The 25,171-nt window shown below is 33.2% G+C and overlaps 1 protein-coding gene across 2 annotated transcripts in view; it reads left to right on the top strand.

Moving 5' to 3' along the window:
* The window catches only part of LOC129228497 (protein kinase C, brain isozyme-like), a 240,001-nt gene that overhangs the window by 131,514 nt on the left and 83,316 nt on the right, over positions 1–25,171 (top strand). For both annotated transcript variants that reach the window (XM_054863185.1, XM_054863179.1), the window contains exons 3-5: positions 6,321–6,403; positions 8,909–9,020; positions 9,905–10,033. In XM_054863185.1, the coding sequence (XP_054719160.1) occupies positions 6,321–6,403; positions 8,909–9,020; positions 9,905–10,033 (324 nt within the window). The remainder of the gene's footprint in view (positions 1–6,320; positions 6,404–8,908; positions 9,021–9,904; positions 10,034–25,171) is intronic.

A 25,171-nucleotide genomic window follows, 5' to 3' on the forward strand; every position in this document is an offset into this window, starting at 1 on the left:
TTCACACGGCCAATGTTATGTAGCTTGCTCCAAAGTCAGTTCATCAAGCAGCTTAATAATTTTAGCACCAGAAAAAAAAACTAAAAATGTTGTATACAAAGAAGTTCTTGCTTAAACATAGGTATATCAATAAAATGTGGATGGCCTGTGTTTGCAAAGATAATCAATACTTTAAAAGGATCGTTAATAACAGTTAAAGATCGGTTAAGGACAAAGGCATATATGTAAGGAGTCCAGGGACCCCGGGATCCTCCCCAAATTAGAAAAAGTTATAGGTAATAAGAAATTATTATAGGGGATTTTCGAAACTAGGTGCACCAAGCACTGTTAACCCCTGCTAATTCCATTAGCCGAGCAATGCCGGGTACGGGAATGCTAGTAAATTACAATATAATAGAAAATAATTAGTGAAATAAGTTAAGTGAAAAAACATTTAATAAATGAGTGAATAAAACGGTGAATAAATAAGAAAACTAGTGGAATGAATGAATATATTAGTGAGTCAAAAAGGAAGGAATGTAAATGAATTAAGTAATGTACGAATATGTAAGTGACGTAATAAATGAATAAATAAGTATACGAAATGAATTATTTCCCTTTGTCTGGCATGCACATGAACAATTGTATTAAACGTGCCTAATATTAAGTAAATGTGTTCTGCACTGAGCATAAGGGGATCTTAATTAATATTTAAAATATTAATAACAAAAACTGTTTTAGTTTATAAAAACAAAAAAAAAATATTTACAACGAAATATTACAATTTGGGTGGCAAAATTTGAAAATGACTTGTATAATTGTATACCTTGGTCTTTAAAACAATTTATTGCTTGCATGGAATAAACTATACGTTAAAGATTGTAGTTAAAATATTGTTCGGTAGGTGTGTCTGGAAAGTGTGAACATTTTACCATTTCATTTTCCCTCACACTAATCCTCTCTTTCTCCATATAAAACTGCAAGTGATTACGTATGTACATTTATGTACAATACTTTTAATATCTCTAAAATATGCTAGCTCAGGTAATTAAGGCCTGCATTACGATTTTATCAGTTCTCGGGATTTCAAGCTTTAATGAAAAAGTAATAACAACATTCATAACTTTAATAGTTAGATCAGATAATATTCGCTGAAATCGATCTCAAATATATATATATATATATATATATATATATATATATATATATATATATATATATATATATATATATATAATTTTTTTGTCCTCATAAGAGGGGTGTTCGCCTTTGAGGGGTGTCCGTTAGGAGGGATTTTACTCTATAATATATATTAGTAATACAAATGTTGAACAAGTAGAAATGAAAGTTTGAACCAAAAATCCCTGCCCTTGGGTAATAACCCCCTGATGAGTCCCCAGGGTGTTTTGGGATTTTTTTGTTCAAATTTTCGTTTTTACTTCTTCAACCCTTCTATTGATAATATATATATATATATATATATATTAAACTGAATAAACTAAATGTCTTTCACTGTTGCTTTACCGTATGGTGAACTTCATTGCTCAAGGGTGGGTGTTGAAATTCTCATATCCTCCTTTTTTATCTCGGGTAATCGACCTTTGAAGGGAAAAAAATGAAAAAAAAAAAAATCTTGTCGCGTAAGCTCGTCTAATTAACTGATCATTAAAAATCCTCATCGGAGAATCCTCTTCAGTTTTGATTCCAGCGATAAAATCGTAATCGATTGCTTGAGGGAGCGTGGTCCAGAATAGCTCTACACAAATACTGGAAAAGAACTCCCTGTTTGGCGATGAATACCTCCATCCGCGATGAATGACTATCCCACCTTCTTTCCGGAGACTAAATATCACGTTCTCCGGGGGGAGGGGGAGGGGAAATGTGCGCGCAATCTGGCAGTCGAACCTGTTGCTCTGTGTACAGCTACCTGATGCATATCGATCTGTGCACTCCTCACCTGGTCGATCGATTCCACACGCCCCGAGGGGAAGTGACGTCTGCTGTGTGCACCCTCGCCCTTTTACCCCTTTTGGTCGTGTGGGAGGGGGCTGACATTTTGGTTCACGCAGTCGAAATACGTCCGAGTTCATTCCTTTTTTTTTTTTTTAATGCGATTCACTCATGTCTTGCTGCTTAATAGTTTTACGATCTTCAGCCCTAAGGTGTATTTTTCGACAACAAAGTAATAAATTATTAAATAAAGAATTTTTTTTAATTAAGACTGATTTGTTGCCAGAGCGCTTGAAGTTTTTTTCACATTAAATTGACGACTCAAAATTCAATGACTGTTCTGGTGGACGAATTCACCCCCGATATATGTACTCATATATGTACACACACACACACACACACACACATATATGTGTGTGTGTGTGTGTGTGTGCAATAGCGTACATAGTCTTCGGTTTCTCCCCCCCCCCCGCAAGATTTATAAGTCCCACCCTATAAGATTTTTTTTTTTGATAATTTTAACGTAGTGTTATTTTTACAGAGCTTTCGCCCTCATACCTCTTGCGCCCCCCCCCTCCGCGCCACAGGGTTTCCGGGGTGCTCTGTACGCTTCCAAAACATTTTAATTGATCAATCCGTTTTTTTTTTTCTCTTTTTGAGAAATTAAGAGTTCTGATTGATCTTTCTTCACCTGGCAAACGTAGTTTGATCTATTGTCTACGCGATTGGTAGAAGCGAGTCACGTGAAATAAGCACACCCAAACTAGCCACTCCTGTATCCATCACTATTTCATCTTTATAAGACTAATACTGGTTATACATACTCTTACATTCAATATTTTGATACCAATTGAATCAGCTGATAGTGCTGCGTGAGATGGAATTTGTCTCGAGCTTCTAAGGTTTTTGTAAAAAAAATGAAAGGGTTTGTTGACTAAAATTCAAAAGGCTTTGCTCAAGCAAAATCGTTAACTACCTCTTTACTGTGTCTCTTTTTTTTTTTTCTTTTTGATTGGATTGTTTCGTTTGCGCGAGGTAGTTAGCATGAAAGTAAACCAAAATGAATTGAAATATTTTCAAAGTTATTCCTCTCTTTGTCTTACTTCTATTCTTTTACGAATTATAGCTGAATTTTAACAGAAATTAAACATTCATCAATTGCACTGTACATGACTTGCTTAGATTTGTTCTACTGATTCTACTCAATTAGAAACTAGCTGCTTTGCCCAGCGTTGCTACGGTCTACTTCGAAAATAAAAGTTGTGTCAAGTGACACATTTTCAACAATCCGTCTGAAATAAAAGAAGAAAAAATAGTATAAAAACTTCCCCCAAACGTGTAGAAAAGAACCATTTTAGGACTCAACATTGTAGTTTAAACTTTTTTTCTTTCTTCAAATCCCAAAAATCCCGCCTGCTCAGGGACCTCTGTTTCAAATTTGGGAAAGATCTGACGCAAACTGTGGATTTGCGAAGGAAACACACACACACAAACCCAGATACAACCATTTTTATGTATATCGTTTATTTTCTTAAAAAAAGGAACACATGCCCGTAGAAGCTTAATTCCTGGATAGCAAGTTCAATTTTAAAAAATATAAACGGTTGTATGGTTTAGTCTTTGATATATTAGTAGTTGAATGTTTTAGCTTTAATTTCTAATATTACATTAGTAAAATCGAATAAATACTATTTTTACTGTTCTTTTAGCAAACAAAACGAACATTCTTTTTAATTTGTTATTCTTTAAGTCATACTTCTCATAGAGCAACGAAGGTAAAATTTCAACTTAAAACGAAAGTCACGTAAGTAATGGGACGGAAGTGACGTCATGAGCTGGGAAGTATTTTACATCCATTTGGTGATATCCCGTCAAATTTGAAGTCAAAGTAATGTCCAGCTCAGTAAATAACTCGCGTACATGAGTACACTCATTTATTACTTATTTATTCATTCGTTTTCTTCCTTTTGCATTTTCTCCACAAAAAAATAGAAGTTGCTTACGTCTTTATTCTGATGTTACTTTATCTAATTTTTATTTTGAGAACGTTTTTATGTCTTTTTGCTAGATTTTTTCTGGTATAGGGAAGTTGGAGTTGTAATAAAATCATTTGTGCAAATTCTTATTTTGCTTTTTTTTTTTTTTTTTTTTTGAATAGGTTCCAATATGTTCAATCTTGATTGCAAAAAATATTTATCTGAAAAGAATGCAGGTTTCATGTTTTTTTTTCTTGTGAGAACAAAAGAAGCAGAAAATATGAACTGCTTTATTCACCTCGCAATTTCTACTCTTCACTTCCTCTCTCAAACAAGCACCAGGATATGAATCGCTGAGTCAGGATATTACTAGTAAGGATTAGGGTTACTTTTAGGCTGCCTGCATGAAAGTTTTTTTTTTTTTTTTTTTTTGAACACTATTACATGACCGATTCGTGAGCTGAACGATCACACATTCAGCCTCCTACTTTTGAGGGAACTTAAAACGAAATTGACAGGGAATAGCTGTTTTGCTACAGCGCGTTTGGATGCTGCATTCTGCGAAAAGTTTTTTGTAGGAGAATCTAACATTTTTCATTCAGAATTTCCATGTTTCAGTAAGATAAATTGTTTCAAAGTATACATCATAATTAAAATAGAAAAATATTTCTCTCAAATGTATTAGTTGAACAGTGTTTTTTTCTTCTTTTTACTTTCTTCTATATGTAATATATAAAAGAAAGTATTGGATTCGTGCAAATTTTCAAATTTCGAATTTTGACGGATTCGAACGTTTTGAGGTGTGCTGAGTCCATTTCGACTATTTTTGGAAAATGTCTGTCTGTCTGTGTGTATGTGTGTGTGTATGTGTGTGTGTATGTGTGTGTGTGTATGTGTGTCACGTCTGTGTGTGACCAGTTTTTTGTGGCCACTCTACAGCAAAAACTACCGCATGAAATCGAACGAAATTCGGCACACATATGTGCCTCTATGTGAACTTGTGCCCATTGGTTTTTGGCGCGAATTCCTCCAAGGGGGGTGGAGCAATGGGACGTTTTTTGAGTTACGCGTGCTTGCTATTCCTCAGGAAGTAACTGGCGGAATCAAACAAAATTTGGTCCATATGTTGCCATTAACAGGAACAGATGCTAATTCAATTTTGGTGTCAATAGCTCAAACGAGGGTTGAGCTATAGAACGTTTTTTGCCGTCAATTGTGACTGTTGTATCTCAAGAAATAATGAACGGAATGAAAGAAAAATTTATCGGCAAGTAGTCCTTAGTGGGTATAAGAGCTGATTTTATTTCGGTGTCAACAGCTAAAAAGGGGGTAGCGCAATCGCCCGTTCTTTTTTCCCATTGTGAGTGCCCTATCTCAAGAAGTAATGCTACGTTCTGGTTGAAATTTGGAATATATGTGAATCCATATGTAAACAGGCTTTGGTTCAATTTTGACGCCAATCGCTTCAAGAGGTATTGATTTTTTTTTTTTTTTTTTTTTTGAATAAAAATAGCTTTATTAATGCAACAATAAGAAAGATAAATCGTAATAGATTGTCGTCTGCGTATTTCTCGTGATTTTATTTGTATGGAAATGATCGGAAATATTATCTCAATGATTTAAAATTTTTAACTGTTGCCATCTTATGTTTGTTAACAAATAAAATATTTGTAATTAATTCAAGCAAGGCTTTTAAAATAACTTTCAATTTTCGCTCTTTGCTTTGCTTTTGCAATAATTGAGACATTGGGATGGTCGTCAAGTTTTTGCATGTGTAATTTTGTTTTTGTTGGGAATATTGCTTCCTCATCAAGCATGGGGAGGGATCAGAAAAAAAAAAAGAAAAATATAGAAGGAAGTTTCGTGATGGCCACAACATACTAGTTTTTTTCGTGATTGAAATGAAGACGCGAAACACAGAACTCCCACATTTCCTGAACACATTGTGCACTTTCACCTTGTTTGCTGGTTTGTGCCTGGTGTACAATGAGAGATGTAGTCAATACATTACAATCCCGGAATGTAGATACTCGATACTCAGCCGAATCCTGAAAATTCGGCGAAAAACCTGTTGGTCGTGTATTCCCAATAACCCGTCATTTTTCAAACTTGACCAATTTTTGGTCCACATTAGGCCGAGTTTTCGGGATTCTACTGTTTTATTATTTGTCTAATAGTTTCGTGCCCTCAAAGTCCTGAACCACGTGGCCCTGTTACGTAAGCATTGCCAAAATTTTCCGGTTGGTTTTTATATCAGGAAGTATTTGAGCTTTTTTTCATGCATACCTGAATAATAATGTTTAAAACTTATGTATATTTTCTTGCTTAATTTTGGGTTTTGCTCTCAGTCCTGTTATCTTGTTTTCTTCTGTTATGTTTGCAACGAGTTTTAATTATTGATTTTTTTTCTCCCAGTTTGTAGCTTCGTCGTCCATAAAAGATGTCACGAGTTCGTTACCTTCACTTGCCCGGGAGCAGACAAAGGGGTCGACTCAGACGTAAGTTGGACAGTTTTCGACTTTTTAAAAATTTCTGAATGAAATCTCGGAAAGAAATAAATCAATTTCAATTTCTTTGGTTTTTATGTTTAAAAAAAAGTTAAAGCACTAATAGCATTCAAGCACTACCTGCATGAAGATAGCAGCTCCACACTCTATTGCGATCGTCAGATTTGATTAGCCGTAACCGAGCTGGAGGCAGATGTACTCTCAATGGAGCTGAGATGACCTTCACGCTGGTGGCTAGAGTTAATTTAGTACGCCAGCGAGTGTCCGCAAGCATGGGGCGGTTCTTTCCGTGTAGTGAAGGTAAAAGCTTGGGTAGTTAGCTATAAGCTACTGCTTCAAGCCGAAGCTGAAAAAAAAATTACAAGCATAATATACCGACAACTCGATCACGGCAGTCAGATACTGCGCTTTATGCTTTTGAGCGATCAGCAGTCTGGACTAGTCATAATCGAGCTGAGGGGTAGATGTCCTTCCGTTATCTAAAAATGTTTAATTAATTTTAGCTGCCATTGTGATGGCAATCTCAGCTTCAATGAGAGGACATCTGCGTTCAGTTCAGTTATGGCTACTCCACTCCGATAGTCGTTTCTGGAAATGAAACTGCAGGATGCTTGTGTAGCTCTGCCTTAACACCGGTTTGGGGCGGCAACTTGCGGGTTTATACGAGCAATATTTTTCAATACGTTTGGAAACGAATAATGCTGGGAATTGAAATTAGCGAAAAAACGATAATGAATAAAAAAGGCTTTTTCTGTATTTCATCTATTCTGTTCATTTAACTATTCACTGAGAAACTACTTTTATAATCATTGTAAACTTTGGATGAATTGCCGTTTCTCTAATAAAAATAATATTGAATAGCTTCATTGAAAATCTGACTAATGAACGCGTACGAATAAAAAGTCACATATTGAACCGAATCTTTGTTATTGGTAAAACTGAAGATAAATTAAACGTTGAAGCAAAGTCAGATGTTCGTTGAGAACTCCTTGATAACTAATGAGTTACACATGTCTGTAACCAGTCCCATTCCCCTTGGGACGACCCTGTCTGTAACACATTGTCACTCTTTAAATGGAAGCATATATATAATCTGATCAATGTGGCCCACAAACCCTTCCATAATAAAAATTTGGCTCTTGATTCAAATGTTGAAGACCACTGGTTCACTGCAATAAAAAGAATTTCGCAGCATGGGGCAGGATAAAATTAAAATTTAAGTAAAAGGTTTTTATCTGAGAAATTAAATTTAGCTAAAATTCAAATTAAGAGCACAAAATTAATTCTACTCGCATATAAGCATCAAGAGAGTGATTGCTTTTTTTTTTTTTTTTTCAATTTTCTTTGGAAGCACTTTTTTAAAAAAAACTTAATTTACGTTTTTTCTTCCGGTGGTGCACTTCAATCTGTTTTTTGAAGCTCCCTCCAAGTTTTTAAAATTGCAACGCAGTTCAAAAATATGGCCTTTTTTAATCCCTCTATAAGCAAAGAAAAAGCGGTGATTTCTTACTCTGTCTTCAATGCATTTTTTAATAACGCAGGGGAACAGTGATTTTGGTGCTGGGGTTTTCGGAACTGATTTCGAATGAATTTGGTACCTTGAGTTCAAATATGACATGAGTTTTTTCCCCAGAAGCTATAATTTCTGAGATATAACCTTTAAATATACGTATAACGGGTTTAAGTTACATCTATAGATCAAATAAAACACAAAACATGGAACTTTTATTCCTATTGTATTGTACAAATAATCAGGGCCTGATTACTAAACAGGTCAGTTAGGCTGTTAGCCATGGGTCCTCAATTTGTAAAAGCCTCAATATGACTAAAATTGTAGTAGTCTTACCTAAGAAAATTTAATTTAAAAAAATGAAAGAAAATTAAGATATTCTCTTTTATTTATTTACTTTTTTGAGGTCTACTTAAGTGCGGGGATGCTCTGCGTCCCAACAAATATTTCGAACGAGTGGTTGAACACTTCAACATCCCTAAAATCGCCACTCCTGGTTCCCCATTAATATTTATGTTTGAAAGGTTTGACTTTATAGGATCCCACAAAAAACATTTATTTAGGGTCACCCACTGTATTAATCTGGCCCTCAAAATATTGTATTCAAAGATCCAACTCATCAAGCGAAGCGAATATACGCAAAACAAGAACTTATGAATTGACCTTAACTTGTTGAAGCGTTATTACTAAACTTTTTACTACATCTGGTGAATTTTCCTATAAGTTACTAGACTGCAGGCTTTGTTTCAAAAGCCTATACTTGCTTTAGAAGTGCGCAAAATAGAGTTAAAACTGCTCATTTTGGGTATAACAGCAGCACTTATTTAAAAAGAGCTTCTAGAGACAAACTAATTTAATATTTCGATGCAGAGCCCCAAACATATCTAAAATCAGTTTTCAAACTCTGCGCACCAAAGAAAAAACATTTTTCTGTTCCCCTGTGTAATCATTTACCTATATTTAAAAATATTTTTTTATGCTTGTAGGACCTGCGGACGCAGCACCACTTTGTCATTCACACATACACCAGTCCAGCCTTCTGCGACCACTGCGGGTCTTTGCTCTACGGGATTATTCACCAAGGGCTCAAGTGCAAAGGTAAAAGGGATTACTAATGCTTCTTGAAGTTTGAAATGCACTCATAGAGTTGTGTAAAGCTCTGAACGGTTGCAAAGGGGGGATAGGGAAAACATTTCTCTCTTGCGTTGAATTACTAAATTATCATCAACACAAGTGAAGATTGAATAAATTATACTGCTTTCAGATGACATGTCTAACAGTCGTTAAGAAAAAGAAACTCATTATTGCAGTGGTCGTGTTTTACATAAAATATTTATTTTGTAATAGTCATAAGTTTACAGAAAAAGAGGTTTTTGAAATGTCGAATCATAAAGACTATTTCTGACATTGACGTTGAAAGTTTTGAAGTAAGAATGTTTGATTTATTGAAACTAATAAAAAATTAATGAAAAATGTTTGGGGAATAATACATTTTACTTCCAGTAATGACATCAACAACCACCTACGTAGTCTGAACTTAATATAAAATAATATTGTTAACCTTTACACAACAAAGTCGCTAAGTCCCCAAAAATAATCGGATGGAATTCTAAATTTTAGAGAAACTTTCAACAAGTGCTAGTAATATGTATTGCTCGTTTTTTTTTTTTTTTTTGCTTACAAAAACAATTTTCTTTCAAAACAACCATCCAATTGGTAAGAGGCTTTTCATATGACATGAAACTCAAAGTCAAACCCGCTTATTAGAATATCTGTTAAAAGAATATCACGTTTACTGTAATACATTTTCAATGAACCAAACCGATATTTTCGATTATTTTAATCCCGTTTACTGGAATATCCCGCTTATTAGAATAATTTGTCGTTTAAAAGTGGCTGTTCCATTGAGCGGCTTCGACAGTACTTAATTCTTATTGTTATGCACATTCTGATGATTTTTTTTTTTTTTAATTTACTTCCAGCATGCGACATGAACGTTCACAAGAAGTGCCAAGTGAGTGTGCCCAACCTTTGCGGGTGTGACCACACGGAGAGGCGAGGAAGAATAGAGTTGAGGATTGAAGCCACTCCCAACAAACTCATCTGCGATGGTCAGTGCATTACTTGATCTGAACTATTATTAACATCACATATTTCTCAAACAGAAGTGGCAATCAGATTTAACTAACAAAATACAACGGGGATCATAAGATCTAGTAAAATTGTTTCTTTCAAGAGCATAGGTATGTGGAACGCATAGCAAAAGGTCAAGCTGAACAAAAAAACGGGGGTTCTAGAATTAAAGCTGAAACTAACATTTTTATTCTCTTGTAGTTACTTTTAGTTCTAAATTATACCTTAATGCAACTAATTCCAGCTCTTGTATGCCATTTTTCAAATCACTAAAAGTTATGTGTCGCATATTTCGTTAAAGCGGTACATGGATGTACCATATTTTATCTCTCATCACCCATTTAGCGTGCCACGTGTTATCGGAGAAAGGTATTATTTTTTTCCTTCCTTCACTGAGAAAAATGAAGTTTTCAAAAATGAGTACGTTCATGCTTTTAAAAATGAGTACGTTCATGCTTTTAAAAATGTGTACGTTCATGCTTTTAAAAATGAGTACATTCATGCTTTCAAACAAAAGGTTTCATTTCTGAAACCTTTTGTTTTAAATATGAGTACTCTTGTTTTCAAACAGTGTGGTAAATTATTTCATACTCAAAAATGAGTACATAATTCGGTTAATACTGAATTTTTAAAATTATTACATCTTCAAAAATGAGTACAAATACCTCAAAAATGAGCGCATATTGATTTGAGTATTTGATAAGTATTTGAATGTTTCAAATTTGAAGACCACATAGCCGGAGCCATTTTGACTCTGCGATACATTCAAATTTGAGTACTTTTTCGTCAATTTTGAAATTTTTGTTTTTAGAGTGTTATAAAAGCAGAAACTGATGCTTTTGTTTTCATCTCTGAAATGATTTCACTTAAAGTGTTTTCTCCAATTCATTCGTATGTTCTGCGAATTCTGTGGTTGTATCGTAATGTTGCAGTAAATGATATCTTGTGTGTTTTTTAATATAAATTTTGGTACATACTTTTCATACATAAACCGGATCTTTCTATACAAATAAGCAGACAAACCTGTGGGAGCAACGTAAATGCAACAACATAAGTGTAAATGGAGTGCTTTCCTTCAGTCAAAAGTACTACTTTTAGTCATTGAAATGGATAGAATGAGGAAAAATAATTACATGGAGCCAGAAAATATTTTCATTTTCCCCACAGTTTTTTTTAATTAATTTTTTAAAATGTCCGATTTTTCAAACAAGGCGTGGTCTTGATGACGTCACAAATGATGCAATTTGGCGCATCTTTCTACTATGTTTCCACGTTGTGATAATCAAGCATCGAATTAAAATTGCCCTCTACGCTTGCTATCAATCATATCGTTGCCAATACACGTGAGTAAAGATGCAAATTATATAATTTGTTCTGTGAATGGCAACATTGAATGGCATTTCATCATTTGTGATGTCACACGACAGAAGTGTAAACAATGAAAGCGACAGATTTAAGTTTTTTTTTTTTTTTAAATATTAAACTTAAATAAATTATTTAAAGAATGGTCAGATCCTATGTTTTTAAGCATGCTCTTTCAGAAAAAAATACTTTTAAAATTTTGGAAACGACCCCATTGGATTCAAATATAAGTCGTTTTTTCCATACTCTTGGATCCAACCTCTTTTTGTGTTTTTCTATCGTGTATACTTTGACGAACAGCTTGTTGCATTTATGTGCTCTCTATCGTTGCGATAAAAATATCTTGTTTTATTTTTTTTTTTATTCTCACGCAATGCATGTTGATTACTGTAAAAGCACTTAAGTTTTCGCAAAGCAGGTCGTAATTGAAAAAGTTTATGCCTTGGAAAATCTTTCAACTTTATAATCAACTTTCGGTTCGGTTTGCATGAAGTTCGCCAAATTTTCAATCACCGGTATATTCAATTACGACTCCCAAAAATAAATGCTTTTACAGTACTGTGTGCTGATTGGTCATTGATTTTCGTCCCTACTGTAACATTTTTATTGCACTAAAATGCTATTTTAAAACGCTATTTTTTTATTTCAAGATTTAATTTTAAACAAGGGTGGCAGTTTCATATTCATTTTTATAAAGATCACTTGATGTGCATTTCGGCTTTCAACCTGTTTCTTGTTTTTTCCTATAGAACATTCTTATTGCAATAAAAACACATTTACAGAAAAGTTTCGTCATTTCTCAAACTACCTTCATGTCACATAGAAAAATATTATGAATGTAATAAGCTCGAATTATAATGGTTATTAAGCAAATAATATTCTTCTAATGCTTACATTAATATTTAAAGTAATAAATGTAATAATTCTGTCTAATCTAACGTCTTCTAACGAACATCGTATGGTTCAAACTTTTCCAAAACACGTAATATGCATGGTGATATTCAGCATTTTATATATTTTCTCCTGCAAACGAAATGATAGAGAGTTGTTTAGTAGGAGAATGTATCATGTTATAGAATTAAGTAGCACTTATGCGAATCCATAAATCAAAAGCTGTTACGTATACTGTCATCTAAAGGTTTGTTGTTTTTTCCTGTAGGATATTCTCGCTGCTGTAAAAACATATTTACAGAAAATGTTAGTAATTTTTCCACTAATTCAATTATATTGCATAGAAAATAATATGTATACAATAAGCTCGAATAACATTACGCGAATATTATTTCACTTATGGTTTTAAAATATTTAAATTATCTAGAACCAAGCTCATTCGGAGGTAGTAAGGGAAATGATTTATTTGTAACATGTTGTGCGATGTACATTAGGGCGGTTCGAAAAAATCTATTTCTTTATTTCAGAATCGCGTTAGCTCTCAAAAGTTGTAGTTAAGTATAATAAATTGGCGAAAAATAATAAAAAAAAAATCCAAGTAGACATCTTCAGTTTGCACATAAGGCTCAAAAATTGAAAAAATACGCTAAAAATTTAATGTTTTAAAAAATATTATTAGTTTTTTTTTTATAACCCAACAGCCATAAACTTTCGGTATATAGCGTAGTTTGAACCTAAAAAAATATTTTATAGCTTTTACATAAGATCTTTGGTTTGCGCATACGTCTTAAATTGGGCTAAAATATCCTGCCCAATCTAAGGCGTAAATTTTATGCAAAAGCTATAAAATATTTTTTAGTTTCAGACTACACTATATACTGTCAACTTATGGCTGTTGCATTATGAAAAAATACAAAAAAAAAGTTTTTTTTTATTTTTTTAAAAATTCAATTTTTAGCATATTTTTTCAAACTTTCAGCCTCTTGAGTGAACTGAAGACGTCAACTTAGAATTTTTTTAATAATTTTTCCCCAATTGAGGATACCATACTACAACTTTTGAGAGCTAATGCGATTCCAAAATGAAGAAATCGGTTTTTTCGTACCACCCTAATGTACATAGAGTAAGTCCGGCGATCTTGGCCCGAAATTGCCCCAGGAACTGTATTTCACGATTGTAACAACAGAGTGCGCCTGTGTCAACTTTTTCAAGGGGATTTATGTATAAAGAAGCTACGCGCATATACTAAAGCCATTTTCAGCGATTTTTCAAAGGTCATTACAGCTTCAGAGCAAAGTGAAAGGTAAGAGTGACATTTTTAACGCTTGATCTACGATTTTACTTTTAAGAACTTTTGTTTAATTAACTAGCGTTCAAACATTATGTTCAATTTTCGGTTTATATAGTAAAAGAGTATCATAAAGAAGGTTGTTACTATTGATTGCAGCCACATTGGCTTGCTGTTTGAACAAGAAGTGGTGGGGCAATTAACCTTGCTAAAAGGGTAATATGCCCCACCTGAATGAAGACCTGAATGACGTCGACTGTAGAGTAGATTGGATAAAATGTATAGACTGCTTAGGATGGTTGCATGAAACGTGCACAAAGTATAATCAGAGATGTAATGGCTGTGGCAAGATTGAAAAGCAAAAGTTATTAAAAACCACAAGTAATGTACTTATTATGTAAGATATTTTCACCTATATTTGCAGTTTAGAATTAAATTGATTTTGATTTTTCATTTAATTGCCCACATTATGATTTGTATTTATTTCAACTAATTTAGTCAATTAATACACTTTCTTACTAATAGCAGCAAGTTTTGCAATGCTGGTCAAGTGGGGCATTTTACCTGGTGTAGTGGGGCGAATTGTCTGACTGTCAAGATAATATGCCCCAAAGCTGTAGGTTTTTTTTTTTTTTTTTTCAATAAAAACTTTTATTTGTAGTTTATGGCCGCGATAAATTTTACACAGCATCTGGACCTACATAAAGAGAGGCGGGAGGTATTATCTTTTAATTTTCGTTAACATATTTTTTTTTTTTTAAGTTTCTGCTTAGGTGGGGCAAGATCGCCGGACTTACTCTATTCAGACTATCAGCGTTTTGTATATTTTTTCTTTCTAATGTATGGGGGTAATGTAATGGGTATAATTTAGTGGGAGAATGTACCGTGTAGTAGAAAGAAGTATCATTTCTGTGAATGTATAAATCAAAAGCAATTATGTTCAACGGTGATTTAAGGTTTCCTGTATTTTCATGTAAAGCATTTTTACTGCAGAAAACACGCATTTACAGAAGAGTTACATTAATTTTTCATCTGATTGATACAAAACATTCATGTAGCGTACATTTATTTAAACATTAAGTAACTAATGTTTACTCAATGTTTAAAATAATAAGATCTAACCTAACAATTCTATCCAATCTGATGTCTTCAAATGAACACCGTATGACAGAAATTTTGGCTATACGCATGGAGATTTTCAGCTTTTTGTACATTTTCTTCTTCTAACTGCATGATGTAGTAACGTATGGTAGGAGAATGTATCGTGTAGTAAAATAAAATAGCATTTATGTCAACGTATATATCAAAAGCCGTTATGCAGACATTCACTTAAGGTTTATTGTTTTTTTCTGCAACACGATCTTACTGCACTGTAAACGCATTTGCAAAACTTTTCGTTCATTATCAAATGCAGAAAGCCTCGATTATCCGAAATTCTTTTAACCCGAATCGCATTAACCGACTCTCGTTTCCTTTATCATAATTTATTTATTTTTTATGGTAAGTAAACAATACCATTTCAAGGTCACCAAAGGCAGCCATTCGTACTGGTGACTGAACTATCCTTGCGCTTCTATCAGGACTCCCCCGCCCCCCCCCCCCCCTTAACCAAACTCGCAAAAATAAGTGCATTTTTTAAAATGTTAAACGTTTAAATTTAAAATTTAAAACAAACAAAAAAAATGGTAATAAAACAATCAAAGGGACTAAAAAACGTAACCTTAGTAACATGGAAAAAATAATTTCTGTTGCTAAAATAATTCAGTTTATCTTTCATTTTTGATTTTATTCTTGAGCTTAATCATTTAGAATCGTTTGGCTTGCTTAAAGTAAGCCTTGGATTCCGAATTTCTTAAAACAATTCTTACAGCTCTTCTAATTCTCGTAAAAACTTCGAACAAACTTCATCTTAAGCGAAAAATTCCAAGCTTTTGAATGATTTAAAAGTTTAAAATGTGCATAAAATATTTCTCCTCCATATTATCAAATTTTTGTGAAAAATTATCCTAAAGTTGGAATAAAAAAATAATAAAATTGAATTAAAAAAAAAATCGTTTAGGTGAACAGCGCACTCCTATACTACTAACTAATTTTGTGCCAAAGTGCTTAGTATTAAAAAAAAAATCTGTCACTATTCTTTTCAATATAAATGTAGGGGAGGGAGGCCCAAAGCGGGTATGCCTTCGTATGACCCCCCCCCTCCCCACGGTGTCTAAGAGGCGATGCATACATGTGTCGTGTTTACTCGAACACCCCGAGTATTAATCAGTCCCAGTGAAGCAGCAGTGGAGCGGCATGGCACAACCAGGCTTAAAATTTCCAAAAATGATATATTTCTTAAAAAAAAAAGAAAGAAAAGAAGTTTTGTAACTTGTGATTTGTCGAAGACCAACTTATATTTTTGATTGTCAATAATATTACGTTATTCTGATTCCATTTATCTACAAACTACGATGGTCATTTCTTTTTTTTTTTTTTTTTAATTTAAGGTTATAATTACTAAAATAAAAAACGTACCTTCGGGCAAACCGGGTATAGGATTTAATCATATATTTATTTAGAATTTCTTGACACATGTTCTGACTTAGATTTTCTATTTCAAGAGGATAAATATAACTTTAAAAAGTCATTTTTTAGGATGGCAATTAATTAGTCTATTAATTTAATCAGTTTCCTTTATGTTTTATAAACAAATGTGCTGACTTTAAATTGGATAAGTAAAACTATTTTATTTTAATTTTTATAATGGCAGGTAGCTAGTCAATTATTTTAATCATTTATAACTTCATATTTGATTGGCAAAGGTACTAAATCACAATTAGTTAAGCTTACTCACTTTGGGACCAGTGATAGGGCAAAGCGGGTTTTTCAAGTGTTTGTAATGTTTGATAATAAATACATATTGGGTTCGAAATAGTACAAAAATCACTTTTTATTTTGAAGTTCAAGAACCCTGCTTGGAAATAAAACCGAAATTCTTGCGATAAAATCCAGAAACTACAATTTTCGAGCGTTCTTAGAAAACCTATCTGCTTTGGGCCACCCTCCCCTATTTCAGAAATAGAGTAATGTTACCATCAAGAAACTTCACCTTATTTTTTCATATAAATACTCCGTACTAAAAGGGAAAAAAAACTACATATGTATCTAAAACTTTAAGCAGTCGGGGCTAAAAATTAATCCTTGTCCCTCTCTAGGATCTATTTGTTTGCCTACTTGATTAAAACCATTTGAATATTAAAGGTTTCCCAAACTAATTTATGTTTCAAAACATACAAATTACTCGTGATAAAGATCCTAATATATCTCTTTACTTACCCCCGTTATCGATTGTTGGCATACATGAGAGCAATGATAGGGAGTACATTTCATGCTTGCTCCAGAGAAGCCATCATCCAAAATTTTCATTATGACTACTATTAATATTACTGTTGTAAGGCAACAAAATTTGTAACAATTTGTTTTCTATTTAAACATTTAATGAGGCAATTACATAAAATTTGCTGTTTTCCATCCTTACCGAAATAATAATTTTATTTTCGAATTTTAATTTTTCAGCGTTATGTTGTACCTTAAGATTATGCAAATCATTTAGTGAAATCCCGAAGTCTCTATCTTATCTAGATGCTGAGATATAAGTAAAAGCAGGCTTCAGATTTTTCCGTGACAATCAGGCCAAGTATAATAAAAGTGCTAAAAAAATGAACGAATAAATTATTATGATGGCTAAATAGGAGCTTCTGGCATATTTTATCTCTCCCTCTCTCTCTTTTTTTAAAAAATGAAAATATTGCATCGAAAATCTCAGGAATGTAGAGAAAAACAAATGGCCCGTAGGAATTTGTTTCTAACAGAAGAAAAGATAAAAGAGGGATTTAAAGAATAATTAAAAGTCACTCTAGTACATGAAGCCGCTAGCGTGGCATTCCATCCCGACCGGTTTAATACCGCCTCCCAAGCACTTCCCCAGCTTGGCCAACCAAAAGCATTTCTTTCTTGTATGGCTATCTGACGCCAGGTGGAAGGTAAAAAACCCATGTTTACAGAAACTCTAGTACACTACTAGTTTAATATTCAAAGGAAAAATTGGAAGTAAAATAAAACTTTATCTAGAAATTTATTGTATTTCAATAATTAAAATATAAAGAGAGAAATCTAAAAAATTTCTTTGGAGAAATATAACTTTTAAATGTTTTTGAAAAAGAAAAGCCAAGGAGAGCAAAGAGAAGCTGTACTTGAAATCATTGAAGTCATTGAATCAGGGAACCTTGAAGAATCCCTTCCCCTTTCCTTCCTCTAATATCTCCGAAAACCGTCTAAAATTGCGAATCTTCCATTTTGAGAAATTGCCTCGAAGAGACATTGAATCCGATCCCTGCTTTTAATTTTACCACAATTGCATACAATCGCGTTTTTAAGAATTCTATTTTGAAAAACTTCCTGTGGAGGGAGAGCTTACTAACATCTTCAAAGATCCTATGAAACTGCATTTATAGAATATCAATTTCAATAAATTGCTGCGGACGAGTCCGTGAACCCCATTCCTCTGCTTTCGCTACCCATGCTGGGACCTACTATTGTATAATCAAGATGATTTCGGAGGATTTTTTGGGGAAGGGCACCCCCTGAATTTCTTTCGCCACCAACGCTACTGAAGAACTTTGTAAACTTCTTTTTAGAACTTCAACTTTTTAAAATCTCAGTTTAAGATATTTCTAACTCCCCCCCCCCCCCCCCCAACATCATCAAATGTCGCGTAAAATTGCGTTTTTGGGAATTCGAATTTCGAAAAATTGCCACAGAGGAGTCTCTAAACCTTATTTCTCCTCCTAACGCTACCAAAGATGGTTTGCAATCGTGTTTTAGAGAGAAACTCTATAACAGAAATAAATCAAAGATTTAAAGAACATATTGTGCTGTAATATTTAAAGAACATTACAGCACAAAGACCAGTTCCATATACAAGCTATAACGCAACAGCTTTTTGCATTGCAGCAAGTGCAGAGTTTTTTTTAGCAGAGATGAGAGTTCATCAGAGAAGCGTTTTAATATATATATATATATATATATATATATATATATATATATATATATATATATATATATATATATATATATATATATATATATATATATATATATATATATATATATATAACCTGTTCGTTGTTTTTGTTCATTTGAAAAAGTTGCGAAAGATACTCCCGTAAATTGAAAATGTTTCATACTATCAATCAGCTAAAACTAGCTAACAGTAAAAATATGCCGGTAAAAATTTCTTCAAAAATATTTTATTTAGGTTTAGATGTATAAAGCAATTATAGTTCATTTTGTAAGATATTGATCGGTAGACGAGTGGTAAGGTATCTGTTTTTCCTTTCCAAAAGTCGTATATTGATTCCTGCTTGGTACAAATTTAAATAAATAATTTTTTCCATAAAAGAAAAATAAATAAATAAAATTGACGTGGCGTCAGAAAATTAGCAAAATTGATTTTTAAAAAAGATTACTGAACACCGTTCCCTAAGACAGCGTTTCTCAACCTTATGAGACCCGCGGAACCGCAAAAAAACTTATGAAACATGTTCCCGAACCAGTGAGTTTTTTTTCCTTTTTACTTTCTACTCACTCACTTAAAAATTTAAGAAATTTTTTTTTCCGTTTTTTAGCAAAAAAAAAAGCAACTCGGACCGGTAAGGTTTTTTTGAACAAAAATAAATGAATAAATAAATAAATAAAACTTTGCGTGGTGTCAAAGAATTGTCAAAAACAATGCATGTTTTGATAAGTAATTTGCAACAACTGGGGTGCACCGACACCTGCTCGCTGCTGTTCACAAACCCTCGAAGATTGCTTCGCAATCTTATTTGGTTCGTGAAGATTTAAAGCGCCTGTTAAGGAGAATCTAAAGCTTGTTAAGAGAATGCACGTTAGTTATCTGAAAGATATAATTGCCTTGAAATAATAAACGCATTTATGTATTTTTTTGAATATGTTTTGAATGCTCAATAGTGTTAGAAAGAATTCAATAATATAAAAATTTCATGATTTCGTTTACTTCAGTCACTCCCCTTAATAGCTGTAAATTATTTTTTTAACTTAGTTTATCACAAAAAATGGAGGGGAAAGTTGAATAAGGTGAGTTCGGGTAAGTGCGCACCCTAATTTTCCAGGACCAGTTTCTGAAGGATGGTGCTCTGTTAAAAAATCTTTTACCTTTACCAAATTTTTAAGGTTCATTTTCAGGTCCTTTCTTAAGGTTTTCAAGCTTATATTATGGCAATTAAACCACAAGCAGAAGCTTTAAGATCTCTTTTATGGCACTTCTTGTAAGGGTCGTTCTTTTCCCAGGGTAAGTGCGACCCTTGGCCATTTTCATAACGCATTTATATTTACATTGCATTAAGCATGAATGTTACACTGTGTTAATGAATTTTAAAGTATATTTTCCGTTGGAAACCTATATGTATAGTTTTTGTATATATTTATGACTTTTAGGATTGACTTGATCTCTCTTATACATATTTTGATTTGCCCACTTTGCCGAAGACATGGTTCATATCTACTTTCTTGATTTTCTAAATATTTAATTTCTTTATATTTTCTGATTCCTTCTGCCGGTAAAGCTTTATCGTTGATTGCTTTTAAACTCATTTCTTTCTCATAATCATTGCTTTCATCTAAACTGTGTTTTCTTTCTACCAATTGAAGAATCGCAGTAACTGTACCAATCGAAGGTATCCAACCTCGCTTAGCTTTTAAATGGTCTACAAAAGTTCATTTTGGAACGCCAAATTACCTAACCGCTGCCTTAAAATTATCTAATTGGCACCTCATTTTTCTGTTTTTGGCTAACGTTGCTTAGAGATTATCCTTAAAATACGATTTCTTTTAATCCATTCTTTCGAGAGAGAGCATAGGTTCTCCCCATTTTTCAAATTGAATGCAGAATTGGAATTTAGTAGAAGTTATTGAAAAGGTAAATAAAGAATAAACTCAAAATAGAAATTATAAGCAAAATTAAAGGCAAATTGCATGGGGTCGCACTTGCTCTACAATATGAAATGCACTAACCACATCTTACTTTTAAAAAAAGGGAAAGCGCGACCCCTCGTATAAACAAGTTCTGGTTATAGTAATTAACTAAAACACGCCATGTATGTTAAGTAGTCACTAAAAAATACCACTTACACTTGCTGACTTCAGTTGTTTATTATGACAACAAAATAAACGAAACTTTAACCTTCTCAATCTTCACATTAGAGTTATGTACAAGACATTTAAGTTATCGCTGATTGTGTTTTATATATGAGTACCAGTGCCAACCTCTAATTATAGAAATTGTTACTAAACATTCTCCCAACATATTCAATGTATGGCATAAATCTCTTCAGGACAGCATTCCCAAAATTTTCAAGAGTCGCACTTACCCCGCGGACGCACTTACCCGAACTCACCTTATGAAGTTTAACGAAATGTACTTTTTTTTCATCTTTCATACCCGCTCCTCTTTCAAAAAAAAAAAAAAAAAATTAAGACGACGAACTATAAAATTATAAATACAAATTTCAGTGAAAAAACTAGTCTTCTTTTTAGGCCTTAAAAGTGAAAAAGAAAAATATGGACTTTTAAAGAATTTTAACTATCATACAAACCCTGAATTCGGCATTTCTCGCACTTACGAAAGAGCTTTTGCTGAATTTAAATAAGTCTTCAGTTAAGGGCCAGATTATCTGTGAGAGTATGAGATATTTTTTTTTAGTGTTAAGTTAGCAAAGTTAAGTTAAAAATCGGGAAAATAACGAGATTTCGATTTTTTTTTTGGGAAGAAAAAATTTCGGAAATTTTATTCACTCTCAACAAAGTGATTGTTAGATAAGTGTGTGCTATGCATGTTGGGAAAACTTCGATAGTGACCCAAAATTTGGCATGCTCCGAAATCCAACTTCATAAACGGTAGTAGCTCCTCTTGTGAACTTCTAACAGTTTGGATCTTTTTTCAGATATTTAACTTCATATCTCATCATCAGCAATAGAAATTATCTCTAAGAAAAATATTTGATAATTTTCTTGCCAGCGAATTTCACCAATACAAAGACACCAATCTGAATATTGACGTTATCTAGCTCATTAAAATCTTCCTCTAAAATATCGAATTCCTCATATAAATCTTCAATATTCTCCAGTTCAGACTCTGAGGAACAATCAAGTTTTCTCTTAACTGGCCTGGTAGAGGGTTTTACTGTCTTAGTTTGCTTTACTTTTTTCATTGCCCTGTTAGCCTTTTATATTTCAAGAAGCTCTTTCTCGGGTGTATCGATCAAAATACAAGACTTTCTTTAAGGTCTTCCCCTACAGAATTGTTTTCTCGGTAGTGCCTTTGGATATAGCCTTATTTCTTCAAGAGTGATAATACTTATCAAAGAAGTACCTACTAGCTTCAGATATTGACACACCAGTAGCATCGTAAAGCAAAAACCCAGTTAAACCATCACCCAGTTAATCATCGCCCACTAAAATTTTAGGAGTTGTAACAGCTATGTAGAAGTGTGTATCTTGAACCAGTCCAAGGCACACCACTTGTGTTGGGTTCGAGGTATACCACTTGGTTATAAAAGAACAAAGTAGCTGTCCATTATGTTACAGTTAGGTCTAACTTTGCTTCAAGCACATGCTGTTACAGTTAGAACATGACTGTATAATGCATGGCCTTCATTTCAGAATGAACAATATACGTTTCATAATAAAAATACATAAAAGTATATGGAAAAACTTACTTTTGAATGGCGGATTTCCTTTTTCAATAATACTTCAATCAGATTATCTTTCAACAAAACAAAAAGGTACGCACTGAGACCTTTAGTGGCAAATTCTTTAACTACCCATATTACTATTCAACTATTTTAATAAGCAGAGCTATAATCAGCCTAGGTCCAAGGTAGACATATGTCCAAGGTACACCACTTACCCCTACAGAGCTGCCAACTGCTACGGAAAAATCGTAGTTTCCTACGAATTACAGCTTTTTACTACGACGCTACGAAAGCGGATACAAAAACTACGATTTTTTTTTTTAATTTATAATCCCAAGAACACGCAAAAAAAATCATAAACTGCATGAAAACTAAACCGATAAGTTCAGAAAATCCAACTTCTACCCGTGTGCTGCCGGGTTAGTTTTCATGCAGTTTATGGGATCTTCGGCAAAAAAAAGCGGCAAAACTGCCAAAAAATATCGTGAAGAATATAAAAGCACTTGGCCATTCCTTATTTCATCTTTAAAGACGGGTTATGTAAGATGTACTATTTGCAATAGCGATTTTTCAGTTGAACGTGGTGGTCGTAATGATGGCCGCAAGCATGTTACTTCAAAAAGACATGCCGACCGGTAAAAGATACAAATAATCAAGAATTTATCATCTTAAAATATTCAGTATACAATCTTTTATCCCTTATTTATAGTTTCTGTATCATATTTGAAATTCATTGATTATCATTATTTTGTTCATTATACTGTTGACAATTCATCAATGTTTGATTCTAAAGCAGCGGCCACGCACCCCCCCCCCCCCCCCCCGCCTCAAAATGCAGCTATTATTTTGGATTTTCAAAGGTTGGCAGCTCTGTTTATAAGTAACCGGTTATGCTTATTCAGACTTTCATAACCTCATATATTTTCTCATACGATAAGATAGTGTCGTATGGTTGGGGAATGTATCATATAATAGTCAGAGGTGGCGATTGGAACTGAAAAATGCAGGGGGGGGGGGGGGAACACGACAACTAAATGCCATGGGATTTTTATCGGCTGCCAAAAAATGAAAGAGGAAAAAAAAGGTACAAAAATTTGCTAAAGCTAGTTTTTAGAGCATATGAGCGGTAATTGATGCAAATCTACTAGCTTAAATCATGTTTTTCTTAAGATTTTTGATGAATTATGTGATCAATAACTTTCCCCAAAGAAACACTTCGACATGAATTAGACTTACATTGTTTACCCCTAAGTATTTTGAGATGTCACCATGTGCCCACCTAGAACCATAAAAATTAAGGGGGGACGGTTACCCCCCCCCCTTTCCACCCAAATCGCCGCCACTGTATAGTAGGAATATGCAGCATTTATACTCTGAAACAAAAGCTATTATGTATATGTAGCTCTTATTTCATACAATCGTATTAAATTTAAGCATTTTTTTTATTCCCTTTGATAATTAATCTGTCAGTTTTTTAATACCTCTATTAGGTACTGCGATAAAAGAAAATCAAAATGAGTTTTGTATTCTTAGACAATGCGTATTGATACCAGATGCTAACCTATTGTACTTTTCTTTTCTCCTACAGCATTTAGTTGCGTTAAAAATTCAATTCCAAATTTAAAACCATTTTTTAATTGTATTTTCCTTTTATTTATTTATTTATTTTTAAATCTACATGCACTTCCGGTACTATCATATTCATACTATACATAAATGAATACCATTTAGTTGCGAACATATTTTATTTTCCAAACTATTTCTTGTTTTTTCCTGTAATACATGCTTGCTGCTGTAAAAGCATATTTACAGAAAATTATCAATCTTTCCATTGATGAATATGGTACGTTTATATAGCAAATGAGAATGTTATGTACTTAATTTCGAATTATAATCATCAATAAGAAAATTACACCTTTTTGATGCTTATAGATTGATAAAAATGCAATCTATCAAGAGGCCTTCTTAGAAACATTGTATGAGAGAAAATTTATATAACACAGTGCACGTATTCAAATTTTCAGCTTTTCCTGTATTTCCCCCACTAAAGGCTACAGTGTCGTACATTAGAGAATACATCGTTTAGTCAGAATAAATAACATTTCTACGAAAGAATGAAGCAGAACTTATTGATTTAATTTCATATTTTGCTATTTATTAACTTTAAGTGCATCATAATAATTTTAATAATCAACCTGTCACGGTTTCATTACCCCCATTAGTGTGATAAAAGAACATCAATGTGAGTTTTATATTTTCAAATCTAACTTGTATTTTTTCTACGCTGATGAAATCCAAATACATTTTCAAAAGTTCATACTCCTTAGCTTAATTTATCTTATTTATTTCTTTTTTTTTAAATTTTACTTCAGACAGTTTCATATTCATACATAAACCGAAAACTTTCGCAATTTAATCAATTGATATACGAAATGAATACGCATGTCCTAATAATCTTGAATCATAATTATCACTAAGAAAATAATATTTTTTGTCGCAAATTTAGATTAATTGGGTACCATTATCTTCTAAGGGTCACCACATGAGGTTTAAATTGTGATTCGTGTGTTCTGCATTCGCAGACTCTCTGCTGTATTCATACTTTCTCCTACAGTATAGTATCCTCGCAGTAAAAACAAATGGGCAGAAATTTAATGCTTATTTATACCTATTAGAAAATCCCCGTCAAGGTATGATGGGTGAAAATTGATTCTACATTTGAACGAAGCCATTGCCTGTTGCGTGATATTTTGATGGTTGACATTTATTTGCAACGTTCAGTTGTTAGTAAGGTAGAAAAAGTTACTGATCTGGGTGTCTTA

Source organism: Uloborus diversus, chromosome 1 (genome assembly GCF_026930045.1).
Source record: "Uloborus diversus isolate 005 chromosome 1, Udiv.v.3.1, whole genome shotgun sequence".
Lineage (NCBI taxonomy): Eukaryota > Metazoa > Arthropoda > Arachnida > Araneae > Uloboridae > Uloborus > Uloborus diversus.